Source organism: Grampus griseus, assembly GCF_964374135.1.
Source record: "Grampus griseus genome assembly, chromosome: 8".
NCBI lineage: Eukaryota > Metazoa > Chordata > Mammalia > Artiodactyla > Delphinidae > Grampus > Grampus griseus.
The window spans coordinates 61,473,809-61,489,445 of record NC_139002.1 but is presented as its reverse complement, the minus strand read 5'-3'; the positions used below and the strand labels follow the sequence as shown (position 1 = coordinate 61,489,445).

General features: G+C 45.5%; 1 protein-coding gene across 4 annotated transcripts in view; it reads right to left on the bottom strand.

Moving 5' to 3' along the window:
* Window positions 1-15,637, bottom strand: part of STIM1 (stromal interaction molecule 1) — a 194,465-nt gene that overhangs the window by 4,057 nt on the left and 174,771 nt on the right. Inside the window, exons 7-12 of one of the 4 annotated variants that reach the window (XM_082661253.1) lie at window positions 11,709-11,886; window positions 6,685-6,852; window positions 6,072-6,172; window positions 5,558-5,793; window positions 4,263-4,355; window positions 2,035-2,434 (exon numbers count right to left, since the gene is read on the bottom strand). In XM_082661253.1, the coding sequence (XP_082517379.1) occupies window positions 2,035-2,434; window positions 4,263-4,355; window positions 5,558-5,793; window positions 6,072-6,172; window positions 6,685-6,852; window positions 11,709-11,886 (1,176 nt within the window). The remainder of the gene's footprint in view (window positions 1-2,034; window positions 2,435-4,262; window positions 4,356-5,557; window positions 5,794-6,071; window positions 6,173-6,684; window positions 6,853-11,708; window positions 11,887-15,637) is intronic. The other 3 variants (XM_082661254.1, XM_082661251.1, XM_082661252.1) reach the window with 3 other exon arrangements.

The window sequence follows — 15,637 nt, the reverse complement described above, 5'->3', positions numbered from 1 at the left end:
AAAAGAACCTGGGAGGAAGCCTGGGTGGATATAGGAGGGGAAAGGCCCATTGAGGCAAGCTCACCTTCCCTCCCTGAGTCTTTGAGACAATTCAGGTCAGGGGTGTCCCTCCCCAAAGGTTGGGCTGCCTTGGGCTCCCACCCCAAGCTACTAACCTTACTAGAGAGCCTGTTTGCCTTTAGAGACGATCCTCTGATGCATGGTGCAAAAGAAAATTCAGTAGTGAACAGGCCAGGCAGAGGCACGTACTTCCCCACCCTCCCTCCCCACTGCCCTCAGCCTGGGCTTTGGAGCGTGAGATTCACAGCATCCTCTAGTGCCCCCAACCCACTTCAGTCCTCTCCATCTGTACTGGGAAGGGCAGTCTCCCTGCCTAGGCTTTTGGATGAAGATGAGGGTGAGGATGAAGATGAGTAGCTCTGCTTCTAGTAAAGGCTGTCCTTTTGTGAAAGAGAAAGGAACAGCCTTCAAGGATAATTATCCAGAGGTTCGAGGGGCAGAGCTAGAGAGATTGGCATCCAGGGTGAGGCAGGACCAAAAGGAAGCAACAGGGTAAGGCGGCTGCAACCCAGAAACCAGGATTGAGCCGTGGCCACAGCTTCAGAGATGAGAGGTCCTTCCAGAGGAGAGGGACTTCCTGAGGGTCCTCTAAGCTTGTTCAGGTGAGGTCAAGGCTACTATATCTGACCCTAGCCTATCACCTTGAGCTATAGCAGGGAAAGTCCCTGCAGCTGCCACACCAGGCTGTGGGAGAAAGCCTTTCACCAGTTCTGATACAGTTCACTTACTGAGACCTTGTGAAAGGACAAAAATATCCGACAGAGTGTCCTGGAATGGAAAGCCAAGTCCTAGTCTGTGTTCTGCTCCTAATTAGCTTTGGGACCTGGGGAAAATTACTTAACCTTTCAGAACCTTAACTTCCTTCTCAGACGTGAGTGTTTTTAATGCCGGCCCGACCTATAAACCTCGCTTGTCCAAAACCCCTAAATCTGTTTCCCCCCCTTCTGAAGAGTAATTCCATGAAGGGTACTACATCCATTCGGTCACCCAAGCTAGAAACCTGGGCATCATCCTACACTCCTTCCTCTCCTCCACCCCTCAAAGCCAGTTACCAAATTAATCCTCTTGTTTCTATACCAAGACCTTGTTACCTCCCCTGATGGCCTACTGCAATGACTTCCAAATTCCTGTAGTCTCCCCATTGTTTCCTTTATACAGGCCACTAAAATGTTATTTCTAAAGTGCAAATATGACCAATTCACTTTCTTCTAAAAACCCCTTTGCAGTTCTCCGTCTCCTAAAGGGTAATGGCCAAAGCCCGTGTCCTTTCAGAACCCCTCATCATTCTAGCCTCATCTGCTACCCCTTCCCACCAACACATAGCCAATGTTCTAACCACACGTAGATCAGGTTCTCTTGAAACTCTATGCCTGTGCATGTGTTTCCTCTGCCTAGAATACACTTTCTCCTTTGCCTGCACACAGGGTGCCAGCACAAATGTCATCTCTCTTGTGAAGCATTCCACCCGGGTTCACACTGTTAGCCATTCCTTCTTCAACACCCCCTTAGCACTTATCAAACTGTTCCAGAATCATTTATGTACCTCTCCCAGACCAGACTGCAATTCTTGATGGCTGGGATTGTATCTTATCATCTACGAATCCCCATGCCCAGCAGAGCCTGGCAGAGTAGGTATCAATAAATGTTCGTTGAGGGTGTGAAGGAAGTGAGGACTCCATTGAGATAACAGATGTGAAAGTTTAGGCCAAGGTGCTATAGGACCGTGAGGCAGCGGGGTTGTTACTCATGTTTAGAGTCAGCAAACCCCAAACAGAGAAGGGAAGAAAGCCTTAGGGAGTTAGGCTGACCTTAAGGAGGATTCGCAGGCTGGGAAAGGATAGGACAAGGAGAAGTGCCCCACCGCACACACACACCCCGCAGCTGACCAAGCAGCAGCCAGCAGGCAAAGGCCGAGGTAAAGGCAGCAGAGGGGCAAGGAAGGGAGAAAGGAAAGAGAAGAGAGACAGCTGGTACCCCAAGGTCTCTGAATGCCAAGGCATCACAGCGGTGCTGTCAGAAGGGGGTGGGTCAGGGTAGGGCTCCATCTGGAGGAAATAGGAAGTGCTGTGGTGGTAATAAACAGGGTGGATGTGGACGGTGGTGATGGAGGTGGTGGTGGTGGTGATGGTGCTGGAGGTGGTGGCAGTGGTGGTGGTGGTAGAGGAGCAGGAAGAAGCAGCAGAGGCAGATGGAGCGCTGGTCCCGAGGCCTTCAGAACTGAAAGACTGTCCAGATGAAAGGCTGCGCATTCGCCGCAGAGAGACCCGGCTTGTCAAGAAGCGGCCAGCCTCGCCCTCTACCAACCTCTGAGATCCCAGGCCATGCTGTGGTTCCGTCAGGCGCTGCCGGACGCTGCTGCTCTGCAGGCTGGGGGCTGCAAGGAGAGTGAAGAAAGTGTGAGGAAGGGCCAGCCTACTTTGGGCTGGTGGCAAGCAGGTTTGCCCATGGAGAAATGCTTACTGGAGACCACTCTGGGCCTTCAGTGGCCAATCTGGAGAATGGGGCACCTCCTCCCCGAAACCTCCCACCAGGGGTCCTAAAAGGAAGGGGAAGTTGAAGATGAGGTACCCAGGTCAGTTTTAATGGCAATTCCAATGGAAGCAGACCTAGGGCCAACATTACTATGAAGGGAGACGGTAAGGCAGTTAGTGGGAGGGCACAGGCAGGACGGGGTAGGATAGGGGTTTGGGACAAGGTCCGGGAGGGCATTAAGAACCAGCCTTTTTAGAAAGCCAAACTCAGGAAATAATTCACAACTCAGACAAGGATTTATACACAGACATGCTCATCACATCATTATTAATAATTGTATGAAAGTAAAAATAAAGGTGGAACGACAGGAAGATGATAACACATCCAACTGCTGGAAGGTTACACAGCTATTAAACATGATGCTTATGGGAATTCCCTGGCGGTCCAGTGGTTAGGACTCAGCGCTTTCACTGCCAGGCCCTGGGTTCGATCCCTGGTTGGGGAACTAAGATTCTGCAAGCCGCACTGCGCAGCCAAAAAAAAAAAAAAAAAAAAGCTGCTCGTGAGAAGATTTTTAAAACATAGAAAAATGTCTATTAAAATGCTCAGGAAAAACAAAAGGCTACCAAATTTCATGTAAAAGGAATACCTTGAGCTATAGAATAAAAAAGACAGGAATTTGAAACAAGGCCTTTCTGTTTCTAGCTGTGACCTTGAGTAACTTACTTCCCTATTTTAATTCCTAATTTACAAAATCCTTCAGGTTGTCCTGAGGCTTCAAGATAATATTTTTAAAGTACCTGACACAGTTCATGGCACTCAATAAATGGTAGTGGTTATCATTATCTTGACCACGTAAAAAAATTATTTAAAAATTCACAGACAAAAGACTGAAAGAGAAGGTACTCAATATGATGGGATTACAGGTACCTTTTTATGCCCACATTTACTCTTTTTACTATCCAAATTTCTTCTAATAAGCATGTACCCAACAAAGAACCAGCTCTTGGATCAATGCTGCAGATCAGGCTCTTGGAAGATGAGGGCCACCATGCCCAGAGAAGGGGTATGTGGGTACCAGATAACTTAGAGATGTGCTAGAACATCCCTCTTGGGCTCACTCCCAGCTCCAGTTGAAAATAGAATTCACACCTTTGTTTTTTTCTCCTCTACCCTGATATATGGGCCTCCCTGCCTTCTCCCTAAAGATGGGAGAAAGGACACGGTTACATGGATGGCAGAAGCCTTGGAAGGGCCACCAGGAAGAGAACACAGTTCCATGGTGATGGAGAGCCAGGGAGCCAGGGCTTCTATGGCTGGTGGCTTTCGAGACATGAAAGGGAGGCTTAAGGGGAAGAGGAGGCATGGAATAGGGACGGGGAAAGAGAGACAGAAGGGGAACACAGAAGGAGAAAAGAGGAAGAGAATCTTTCCTTCCCTCTTTCATCTCAGCCCAGCTAGATGAAGGGCCGCCAGGACATCTGTCTAGCTGGGCTGAAAGGAGAAGCCTAAGCCTCCCATCACCATGGCTGTTCTCTCTCAAGCACTCAGCTGAGCAGGCTGATTCTTCTCACCTCCGAACCCTTCCCTGAAGTTAGTAGGGACCGTGGTGAGGGAATAGCAGAGCAGGCAGGGGAGGGATGCAGGCAGGAGAAGGGGCCCGTGGGATAGGAGTGTTGGTTTAGCCCCAAAAGTTGGAAAAACAAAAGCCCCAAAGGGGCTCCTCAAACCCGGGTATTTCCAGAGGGACTGATCATCCGAGCCGGCGGATGCTGAGCAGAGAGAGCGGTCACTGAACCTACGCCCCATCAGCCAGGCAGCATCTAGGGTCCAACAGCCAGGCCAAAAGGAGAAGAGAATCTGATTTACAGAGGGCTTCGCCCTGCCCCTCAATGGGATAAGGGAAGGGCCAGGGGGCAAGGGGTGGGTGGCTCAGAGCTAATGAAGGTCCCTCCCAACCCGGAGAACATGGGAGCCTTTAGATCAATACATCAAGATCAAGCTCTACCTGCTAGGGATCCTAACCTTGCTGGGCCTCTGACTAAAGCCCTGCCAAGTTAACAGCCCAGGGAAAGAAGAGGCTTGCCCAGAGGCAGACTATCGCTGAAGAAACTTACAAATAAATCCTGTCTGGAGCTGGAATCCAGCCTGATTAAAGAATCTGACTTTCTGAAAGTGAGCCCCTAACCCAGCCCAGCTTTCTGCCATCCCCTCTGCACTCATGGGATATGGGCCCAGCACAAGAGCTTTTCCATAAAAGTCTATCCTATTTATCTAAAATAGCCTCTGATCCAGAGAAAAATTCAACAGGGTCAGTAAGGGGTATGTCCCTTCCTTCACTTAAGAATTCCCACAGAGTGCTGTCTCCTTCAATTCTGCCCTACTCAGCTCTTACCACTCTCAGGGGAGAAAAGGAAGAGGGAAGACCCAGGACAGAGGGTGGGGATGGCCGAGAGTTCAGGTGGAAAGACAGACATGCTTGTGCAGGAGATCCCTCCTGGACAAGAATGTCTTTCTGGCTTGGAGGATTTAGGGCTCTTTTACCGTAAGGGACTATTGCTTCCTGGGGCCTCACACGAAAAAACAAAAAGAAAGAGACATCATTCCATTCAACTACTTTAGCAGTTAAAAGTAAGGATTATAAAATTAAAACCAATTAAAGCAATAAGTAGTCAAAATGAATGCCATTTTTATATTATGAACCACTAAAGGAGATTATTTTTATGAAGATAGATAGGAGCAGGGGGAAAGGAGAATAAAGAGATTAAAAAAAACACAAAGAGTGAAGGGAGACACACTTAACACAACAGACCCATAGGGTAAACAGAATATATAGCAAAGGGAAAACCACCAAAAGGACAATTATAAAGGGGTATCTTGATGCGGATTATGCTTTACTAACCAAGGTCATGAGTTAAACCATCTTGGTTTCTGCCCCATATGTTGCTTAAGCACAGCAGAGGCCAACTTCTCAATCTGCACATCAAAGGCTCCTTCCCTCCTCCCCAGCCAAGAGGTCACCTACACTGCATGGACAAGGGTGACACAATCTCCTCATCCATGTCGTCCACATCGTCAGTCATGATGAAGTGGGCAGGGTTGGGGCGCGTACTACCCATCCAGCTGGGATCTATGTTGAGGGCAGCCACCAGGGAGTGGACACCAGGGTTATTGACAATCTGGAAGCCACAGAGGATCTCAATCTGTTGCCAGCGGTGCAGGCGTTCCCGCAGTGCTGCCGTCACCTCGCTCAGAGCTTGCCTGAAGAGGGATGAAAGGAAATGGCAGGCATGGGTGTGAGCCCCAACAGAAGTGAGGCTGCTTCTCAGAGGAGCAAGTTGGGGGGATATGTGTAAATAAGAAACACAATTAAATCATAAACTTAAGAGCAAGGTGGGAAATAGCCAAGGGCTACGGCACGAGACCAGAGCTGTACCTCTACCAGTGAAGAAGCAGAGTTAGGGCTGGAGGCCCTGGACGACCTCCGACTCTGAGGATGGGATGGACATCGCCAGAGCTGGGCAACAGGGGCTACTTACTTAGCTGTTAAGATTTTGTGATCCACATCATCCAGGGAAGAGCTGTGGGCCACGTGGAAGGTGCCAAAGAGTGTGTTTCTCTTCTTTTTTATCTTCTCAGCCTGCAAAGATGAGGCCCTCAGCTTAAAAAGAGCAGGGGTAGAGGCTGGAGAAATGAGAAATGCTATTCTGTGACTGGTTCCCCTTCCTCCTAGCACAGCTTAGGCTGCACAAGAAGAAGGAAGACAAGAAGGGAAAGGAAAACAGAAGGCAACAGGAGAGAAAAGCATAGGGGAAGAAAGAAAATAGAGGCAGTGAGACAAGCAAAGGGATCCTGGCCCCAGGAGGATTCTGTCCCCATGTCAGTCTGGGGCCAGCAGAGACTTCCCTCTACCTGCCTCCACTTGCTTCATCTTTCCCAAAAGGCAGGTGGGAGTAGCCCCACACCCTCATTCCCTCCTCCAGAAGCCTGAAGACATTATTAGAAACTGTATTATCAGGAAAAGAAACAAAACCCAACACCAGGATGTCTCTGTGTCCAACAGGAGGGATATAGAGAGGCAGAGAGGAGGAAGAAAGGCAGGTGAAAGGAGGGTGGGGGGAGAGAAGAGGGCAGCAGGAAGGCAGGTCTCACCCCCTCCTTGGCCACCAGCAGCTGCTTCTCGGCATTTTGCTTCTTGATGTTGTAGTACTGTACCTCCACCTCGTGTGTCAGCTGCAGCCACTTCTGAAGGGCCTCTGGAGCATACCATGAGCTATGTGATTCCAGCTCCTTCTCTGCTTTCCTCAAGGCCTCCCGGACCTGTGTAGCCAAGAGGATGTGAGTCCTTACTACTACCAAGACCCTCTCCAATGCCTCTGTATGATACTTCAGAGTTCTTTTCTTCTGTCTCACCTAAGCTTCACAACTCTCCCAAGAGGGAGAAGGGGCAAGGATTATTCTCTGTATTTTACATACAAGAAACCAAGCTTGGAGAAGGAAAGTAACCTCCTCAAGGTCACACAGTCAGTAGTGTCAACCAGAACTCAGATGGAGATTGATTGATTGATTGATTGATTTTTGCTGCCAGAGTAGAGCAATCTATTCTCACATACTGGTTGCCTCTCCTCATCATATAGCCAATCTCAGCAATCTTCCCTGCTCTCATAAGGTACAGGCTATCTCAATAAATCCTCTTCTTTCTGACAGTTGGGTCTGTTCCTGGACCCAAGACATCACAATGTGGCAGGAAAAGCATTTGGTTGGGAGTCTGGAAATATGATCTGGTCCCTGGTCTGTCACTCAACTGGCTGTGTGACCATGTGTTTCCTAAAGCAGACCTCAATCAGTGTAAGGCTTTCTCCCATGCAAATCCAAACTGTAAGCGAAGGGGTGATCTCAGGAGAGCGTGAGCTCCCCGTCATGAGAGGTATGTAAAGAGCTCATGTCTGAAAGACCTTCAAAATGATTGCTGATCCAGAAGGGGATTGGCCTGAATACTCTCCAAAGTCTCCTCCAGCCCAGAGACTTTATCAGTGATTCTCCCATTGAGATGGGTGGGTAGGCTGTAATAGGCACTCTCTACAAGGCAAGAAAACAACAAGCAAGCTTATACCTAACATGGGCACTGCCAACAGAGGCCAAGATATGGAAGGACCAATGTGTAAGCAGAAACCTCCTCACTGACTTCTCAGCAAGGAGCATAAAATGAAGCAGATGGTCACAAAGCACTTAAGCATGAATCTGAGAGTATATACAGAATCCATTATATTCACTGAATTCCTTCTATCTCACCCAGCCTACCAGTATAAATGATCCCCAACTCCCCCATCTGAACACTGACTTTTAGCTGGTCAGAATCCCAGAGAAAAGAGATTGAGAGCAGTCTCATGCCCAACTTCAGCCACTGGGGAAGTATCCCATAGCAGGCCTGAGGTCCTCCCCTGAACCTAATATAGACCGGGAGGGCCTTAGCTAAGGACAGAACACCTTCATTCCTCTGAAAGCCAATGACAAGATGAAGCATCAATTGGTTTTTGCTCCTTGAAAAGGAAACTATAAAATGGCCCACTCCTGGCTTTATAGATTTAAAATGAGGAACAGATACCTTAGAGGCTGATACACCGAGTCTGGAAGTGTAAGATCAAGTTCTACATTAAAAGCAGTTTGATGTAGCTGCAAAACTTTGAAGCTATGAGGAGCAGGAGGACAAAGCGCTAACTTAAAAACCTCCAAGGAGGGCTTCCCTGGTGGCACAGTGGTTGAGAGTCCGCCTGCCGATGCAGGGGACAGGGGTTCGTGCCCTGGTCCGGGAAGATCCCACATGCCGTGGAGCGGCTGGTCCCGTGAGCCATGGCCGCTGAGCCTGCGCGTCTGGAGCCTGTGCTCCGCAACGGGAGAGGCCACAACAGTGAGAGGCCCGCGTACCACAAAAAAAAAAACCTCCAAGGGGCAGAAATGAATCTCTCATAGCCTTTCAGGGCTGAGGAGAAAGAAATCCACCAGATCTGAATAACAAGTCAGGAAGGGGCATACCTGAGAAACTGGGACAAATGAGCCTTAGACCAAGTCTTATTAAACTACAACCCAGTTCCAACATATGTCAGTCTCTCATTGGCTTGAGGCAATCAGAGCCTCACCCAACATACCTAACAGAACCCTATATCTGATGGAAGATTAAAAATCACCTGCAGCCTCTATTATTTTTTATGCACACTGTCCAGCATTTAATAAAAATAAATTACTAGACATGAGAAGAGGCAGGAAAATATAAGCAATAATCAAGAGAAAAAATAAGCAGTCCCACAAATGATCCAGATGTTAAGAGTTACCAGTCAAGGACTTTAAAACAACTATGATTGAAATGTTAAAGAAAATATGGGAAAAGATGGACAGGAAACATGAAAACATGGAGACTCTGGACAGGGAATGAGAACCTATAAAAGAGCATTCTAGAAAATGCCCTATGAAAGGGCATTCTAGAAAAATACATTATCCGAGAGTAGGATTCCACTGGATGGGCTAAATAGCACAATTCTCGGCAGAACACAGGATTAGGGAACTCAAAGACAGATCGATATAAAATAACCAAACCAAAGCACAGAGAGAAATAAAGAACAGAACTAAGCATAATACACACTACAGAGAACGTGTATTCTGCAGTTGTTGGGTAAAATGCTCTATATACATCAATGAGGTGAAATTGATTGACCATGTTTAAATTTTTTATATCCTTACTGATATTTTTGGCTGCTTATTACTGAGAGATAGATGCTCAAATCTCTAACTTTGATTATGAATTTGTCCTTTTAGTTTTCTTAACTTTTGCTTTACATATGTATTTTAACTATATTATTAGGTGTACCAAATTAAGGGTTGTTATATATTACTGTTTAATTCACACATATCGTAAGTGAAATGTCCATTTTTGTCTCTAGTAATACTTCTTTCTCTAAAGTCTACTTTGTCTGATATTAATATAGCTACAGCTGCTTTATTTTGCTTAGTGTTTATCCTAGTGTTCTCATCCTTTTACTTTTAACCATCTTGTATCCTTATTTGTAAAGCTTGCCTCTTGTAAACAGCATATAGTTGGGTTTTGTTTTTTATCCAGTCTGACACTTTGCCTTTCAATCGTTTTGTGTAGTCTGTTTACATCAACCAAGTCTCAGCACATTGGAAAGGACTAAAACCCTATAGCACACACTGTTTGACCACAGAAAAATTAAACTGGAAATCAATGAGAAAGATAAATAGGAAAGTACCCAAGCGTTTGAAAATTAGGCAACACACTTCTAAATAACCACAGGCCAAATAAGAAATCACAATGGAAATTAGAAAATATTTTGAAGTGAATGATAATGAAAATATGAAATATCAAAACTTAGTAAATGCAGCTAAAGCAGTGCTGAAATGGGAATTTATAGCTCCAAATGCATGTGTTAGAAAAGATTAAAGGTTTAAAATGTATAACCTATTCTTCCATCTCAAGCAGCTAGAAAAATAAGAACAAGTTAAAAAAAATTTAAGTGCAAGACTTCTACACTGAAAACTACAAAACATTGTTGAGAGAAATTTTTAGAGACCTAAATAGGTGACAGGATAACCAATCCTCATGAATTAGAATAATTATTTGGTTAAAGTGTCAGTTTTCCCCCACATTAATCTATAGATTCAATGTAAAAACAAATAACAATCCCAGCAGAGCACACTGTAACGGAATGACAAGCCAACATGGAAATGCAAAGAACCTAGAACAGCCAAGGCCATCTGGCAGGAGGACAAAGCTGGAGAACCTAACACTGCCAGATATCAAGACTTGTTGTAAGACAATGTGGGATAAGGATAGACATATAGACCACAGAACAGCGTATCTACCTGGGAAAAAACCTTGATCTCCTATCTCATCTTATACACAAAAATTAGTTTGAAATAAGCCATACCCCTAAATGTGAAAAGTAAAACAATAAAGCTTCTAGAGGAAAATATCTTGGTGTTAGGAAAAGATTTCTTAAACAGGCCACAAAAAACATCAACCATTTAAAAAAAAAAAAGATTGAGTAATTGGTCTTCATTAAAGTCAACAACGTCTGTTCATTAAAAGACAATATTAAAAGAGCAAAAAAGCAAGCCACAGTCTGGGAGAAAATATTTGCAATATGTATGTATATATATAGACAAGAAGACTTACATCCAGAATATATTTTAAAACTCTTACAAATCAATTAAGAAAAAATACAACCCAATTTGTAAATTAGAAGAGATTCCCAAATAAAGTGGTCAATAAACTTATGGAAAGGTATTCAATATTATTGGTCAATAGGAAAATAAAAATTAAAATCACCATGAGATACCATTACATCCATATCAGAACGTATAAAATGAAAATGCCTAAAAATACCAAGGTTGTAGCTCAACTAGAACTCTCACACTATTGCTGGTGGCAGTATAGATTGGTACAACCATTTTGGAAAATTGTCAATTTCTGATAAAGTTAAATATATAAATGACCTACTGCATATCCAACAGAAATAAGTGATGCCCGCCAAGGAGGTTCATAAACAATGCTATTGATAAACTGCAAAAAAAGAAAAAAAAAACTGCAAACAACCCAAAAGTCTATCAACAGGAGAATGGATAAATAATTTACAGTATATTCATACAATGGATTAATACTCAGCAATGGAAATAAATCAGTTATCACTACATGAAACATGGATGACTCTCACAGACACAATGTTGAGTGAAAGAAACCAAACATAAAAGAATACATACTGTACAATGCTATTTAGATGACGTTCAAAAAGCACGTGAAACTAATCTGGTTTAGAGATTAAGACTGTAGTTACCTTTTGGGTGGAATACTGACAGGGAGAAAGGGGAGGCAAAAGCGAGCCTTCTGAGTGCTTAAGAGAGTCTGTATCTTGATCTGGATGGTGGTTACACAAGTACATGCATATGTAAAAGTGTGCCAGCTGTATACTTATGATTTGTATACTTTATGTAAATACCTCAATTAAAAAGGAACAAAATAACTGTTACCACCTGTTATTCACTGTTCTTTGACAACTGCAGTGACCATTTTTTGCAACTTTCCCACTACTCTTAGCCAGACCTTTGGCCCCTGCCCTTTTACCCCACCCCCTCAGGGTGTCCAAGAATTCGCAGATTTCCCCTACCTGCTCCAACTCCTCCTCAGCATATTTTTGGCGGCTCCGTTCATTCTCAGTACCCTCCCGCAGCTCCTTCAGCCGCTGGGCTTCCTGCTTGGCAAGGCTGATCTCATCACGCAGCTTCTTCTCCAGGTGTACCTTCTCCACTTCCACTGTGCGGTGCTCCTCCTGAGCTTTGTGCAGCCTGGGGGGCGATGCGGGGAGCTGGAGAAGGCTAGGCAAGCGGGCGCCAGCCAACACGCCACGAGGCATGGCATCCAAGAGGAAAATGAGGGCTCCAGCACTCTGAACATATTCTCCCTACTCTGCTGCCTGTCTGGCTCTGAGGTAGCTCAGGGCCAACAGAAACCATGGTCACTACCATAATTCTTATGTGGGCCATCATTCTGCTGCCAGTAATAAAGGCTGTGAAGCTAGGTTCCTGGGTACCTGAATCCTTCCTTCTAAAGTGTCTCACATACTCAGATCATAACAACTACTAATTTACAAGGTATTTCACATTTGTTCTCCCTGCAGATAATGATATATTGTATCATTATAAGCCTGGGACAGATACGGACATGGAGGCTTAGAGACAGGAATTAACTGCATGTAGAACTGAGACCAGAATTCCAATCTATATGTCTTCAAATCCCACAGTTACTACCCTTATACCAAGGCATCTGGAAGGTGCAATAAATGTAGAACACCCTGCAAGCTAGACCAAAGACCCAGAGAAAGCCTGATGGTGAGATGTGACAGGGGTGGTGGTAGTGGGGGGGATTTAAGGAAGATGAGAGAGGAACTATTGAGCTGTACCTCTTGGACTCCTGAGTACCTGTTCCCAGAAGCACCAAAAAATGAAATTCATGCCAAAGGGGCTGGACAGGATTTGGGAGAGCCCCTGCTGTCCCCAGCCCTGAGTTCCCTTCCTAAGTATCTTCCATGGTGGGTAAGATCTAAAGGGCATCAGTTATAATGAAAATATGCCCTTGTACCCACCCACACATTCCCTCTGTTTACTGACAAAACCTTTCATCCATCCAACCAAGCTTCCTTCCTTCCTCCCTTCTTTCCGCCACATATCTATGTTCATTCATTCATCCATCCGTTCATTCACCAAGTACTTTAAGGCATCTACTAAATGCCAAGCCCTGTGCTGAGCCCTAGATATATTGAAATGAGTGAGAAAACTGTCTCTGCTGCTGAGGTACTCATAATCTAGTCCAATATAAACAAGTAAACAGATAGGTGCACACAGTGTGATAAGTTCTATGATAGAGAGATATACAAGGTGTTGGGTAGGCCCCAGGGATGGGGTGATCAACTCTGCCTGAAAGGAGTCAGGGAAGGTGAGGCCTGGGACTAGACTCAGAAGAAAGAGTAACAGTTGGCTAGTCCCTCTGGAAGAGGGAAAGGACTTAGCCACTGTCAGGTCTTCCGATCTTAGCAGGAACCACCAAGTTACCGGGGAACCAGGATAAGAGGGGGAAAGGATGAGGAAGAAGACAAGTGATATATGGCTTTAGACTTGAGGTACGGAAGAGGAAGGATAGGCTACAGAACAAGTAGGGCCCACAGAGAAGAGCACTGACCACTGAGTTCATTAAGAAGGTGAAACAGAAGAGGCAGAAACAGAACTCAGCCTCTAAATAATCCCAAGTCCAGATGTGTCAGTGACTGAAGCCTCAAAAGATGTGGTGACAAGTAAGGAGGGAAGAGGAAAAATGTCTAGGCTGCACGCTTCCTGCTGACAAACTGCAGCCTTCTATCTACTTTGTTCCTGGAGTGAAAGGGAGTTGAACCTCCTTAAGGTATACAGCAGGTGGCGCTACATGCACAGCTAAAAACAAATCAGAGGCGCCATTTCCAGCCCCATCCCCTTCCCCTTCCCCTTGCTGAATGTCCTCCTTTATTGTATTCTTCCATGACCCCACTGCTTGAAATTACACCACTAGGGATTCGATTCTTCACTGAAATATTATCCTCTCCGGAAGCAGCCTCTTCTGAAAAGCCTGTGATATGCCTGTCTTCTCCATACAATAGGGAGCTCCTTTTAAAGTAGAATCAGAACTGACCCACTTTCATAACCCTAACAGGATCTAATAGAGATGAAGATCAATAAATACCACTGGGTACAGAAATGAGAAAATGAATATACAATCAAGCCTTGTCTCACTACATCTCCTCCACAGAAGACTGAGCACCCTGAAGGCAGCAATCAGTTACCATTACAAGCAAGAAAATCAGGCAGCCTGACTGCAAGCCCTGGCTCTAAGCAGCTGTATGACTATGGACAAGTCTGTTCCCTGGACTAGGCCTGTTTCTTCCTTTGTAAATGGGAATCAAAATTCCTGCCTGCCTCAAAGAATTATCCTGAAACCCAATGAAATCCTAACTGGAATGCACATGTAGCATTACATTTATTCACCCAAAATATCAGGAACTCTGTAAAAAAGCTCTTTGGTGGCTGACAGTGTAGGCCTGCCAAAGTGAGGAGGGACAAGGAGGCACATGGGCTCTGGACACTGTCAGAGGAGGATATGTGTGTGCACAGGTGCAAGCCTGTCTTTGGGGAGTGTGTGCATTTGTTTCTCCAAGTGCCGCAGTGGTCATTTAGCTCTGGAGGCCGTGCGGAGCAGGGAGGGCTGGGAGCTTAGTTTTATCCCCAAACTTGGAATGTCTCCTGCCTAGATTCTTTGCCTTTGGAATGAAAACAGTACATGTTTTTCAGACAAATGAAGAACGGGGACTGCCCACATAGCAGCATTTAGCCCCCGTTTGGAAAAGGGCCCAGGAACAAGGGGGTCCAGCAAAGTAGCCAGGAATCGGCTCAAAGATAAAACTCCTCTTGCCTCCTAAAAGTCCAGCCCATGGAAATGAATCTGCTAAGCCTGCCTTTATTGAGGCAGCACCCTGTGGGTGTCGAAATTCCTAGCTTACTACTTACTGACACTCACCCTCTCTGAGGCTTCATTTCTTCAACTTGAAAATTGGGATAACAATACCTACCTAACAGGGTTGTGGTGATTAAAAACAATAATACATTTAAGTACTTAACAATACCTAGCTCTTAAGAAATCCTTTCCCCATCCCTCCAAAGAAAATTATATCTATCATTTTAAAATAACAGAAAAGAGCCAGACTTCTTCATTCCTTTTTACATGGATTCCTGCAAAGACTTCCCAACTGGAGCCCCTAGGCTGTTGGAATAATTTTCTAAAAGACAGTTCTGAAGTAGGCTTCTCCTTTTCTCAAAACCAAAACAAAGCAAAAAAGCCAAATACCTACATTGACTCTCTATTGCCTTTTGCATCCTGCTAAATTTCTCCATGTGAGTCTGTAGGTGCCAGGGATCTGGCCTCACTCTATACATTCAACCAGAATTACCAGGTTACATCTTTCCTACCCGTCGTTCAAGGCCACCTCCTCAGACTCCACATCCACTCATCTCCTACCTCTGTTCCCCTCCAGTCCTTGAAGCTCTCGTCCCATAAGCTGGCACTGAGTCACTGCTCCTTCTTAAGTGTGAGCTTTGTGGCCCCAGGAGCAGTGACTTCCTTACAATTCCCTGCACAGACCTGATTCCTAGACTTCAGGAAGTGTTGGGTTGGCCAAAAAGTTCGTTTGGTTTTTCTCTGTAAGATGGTTCCAGTAGCGCTTAGTTGTCTTTAACTTCATTAGAAACAATTTTGTTAGATTGTATTGTGACAGCTGTCATATCATCATGCATTTAAAAAAAAACTTATCAAAATTGGTGAATTTTTGGGGCTTCTCTGGTGGCGCAGTGGTTGAGAGTCCGCCTGCCGATGCAGGGGACATGGGTTCGTGCCCCGGTCCAGGAAGATCCCACATGCCGCAGAGCGGCTGGGCCCGTGAGCCATGGTCGCTGAGCCTGCGCGTCCAGAGCCTGTGCTCTGCAACGGGAGAGGCCACAACAGTGAGAGGCCCGCGTA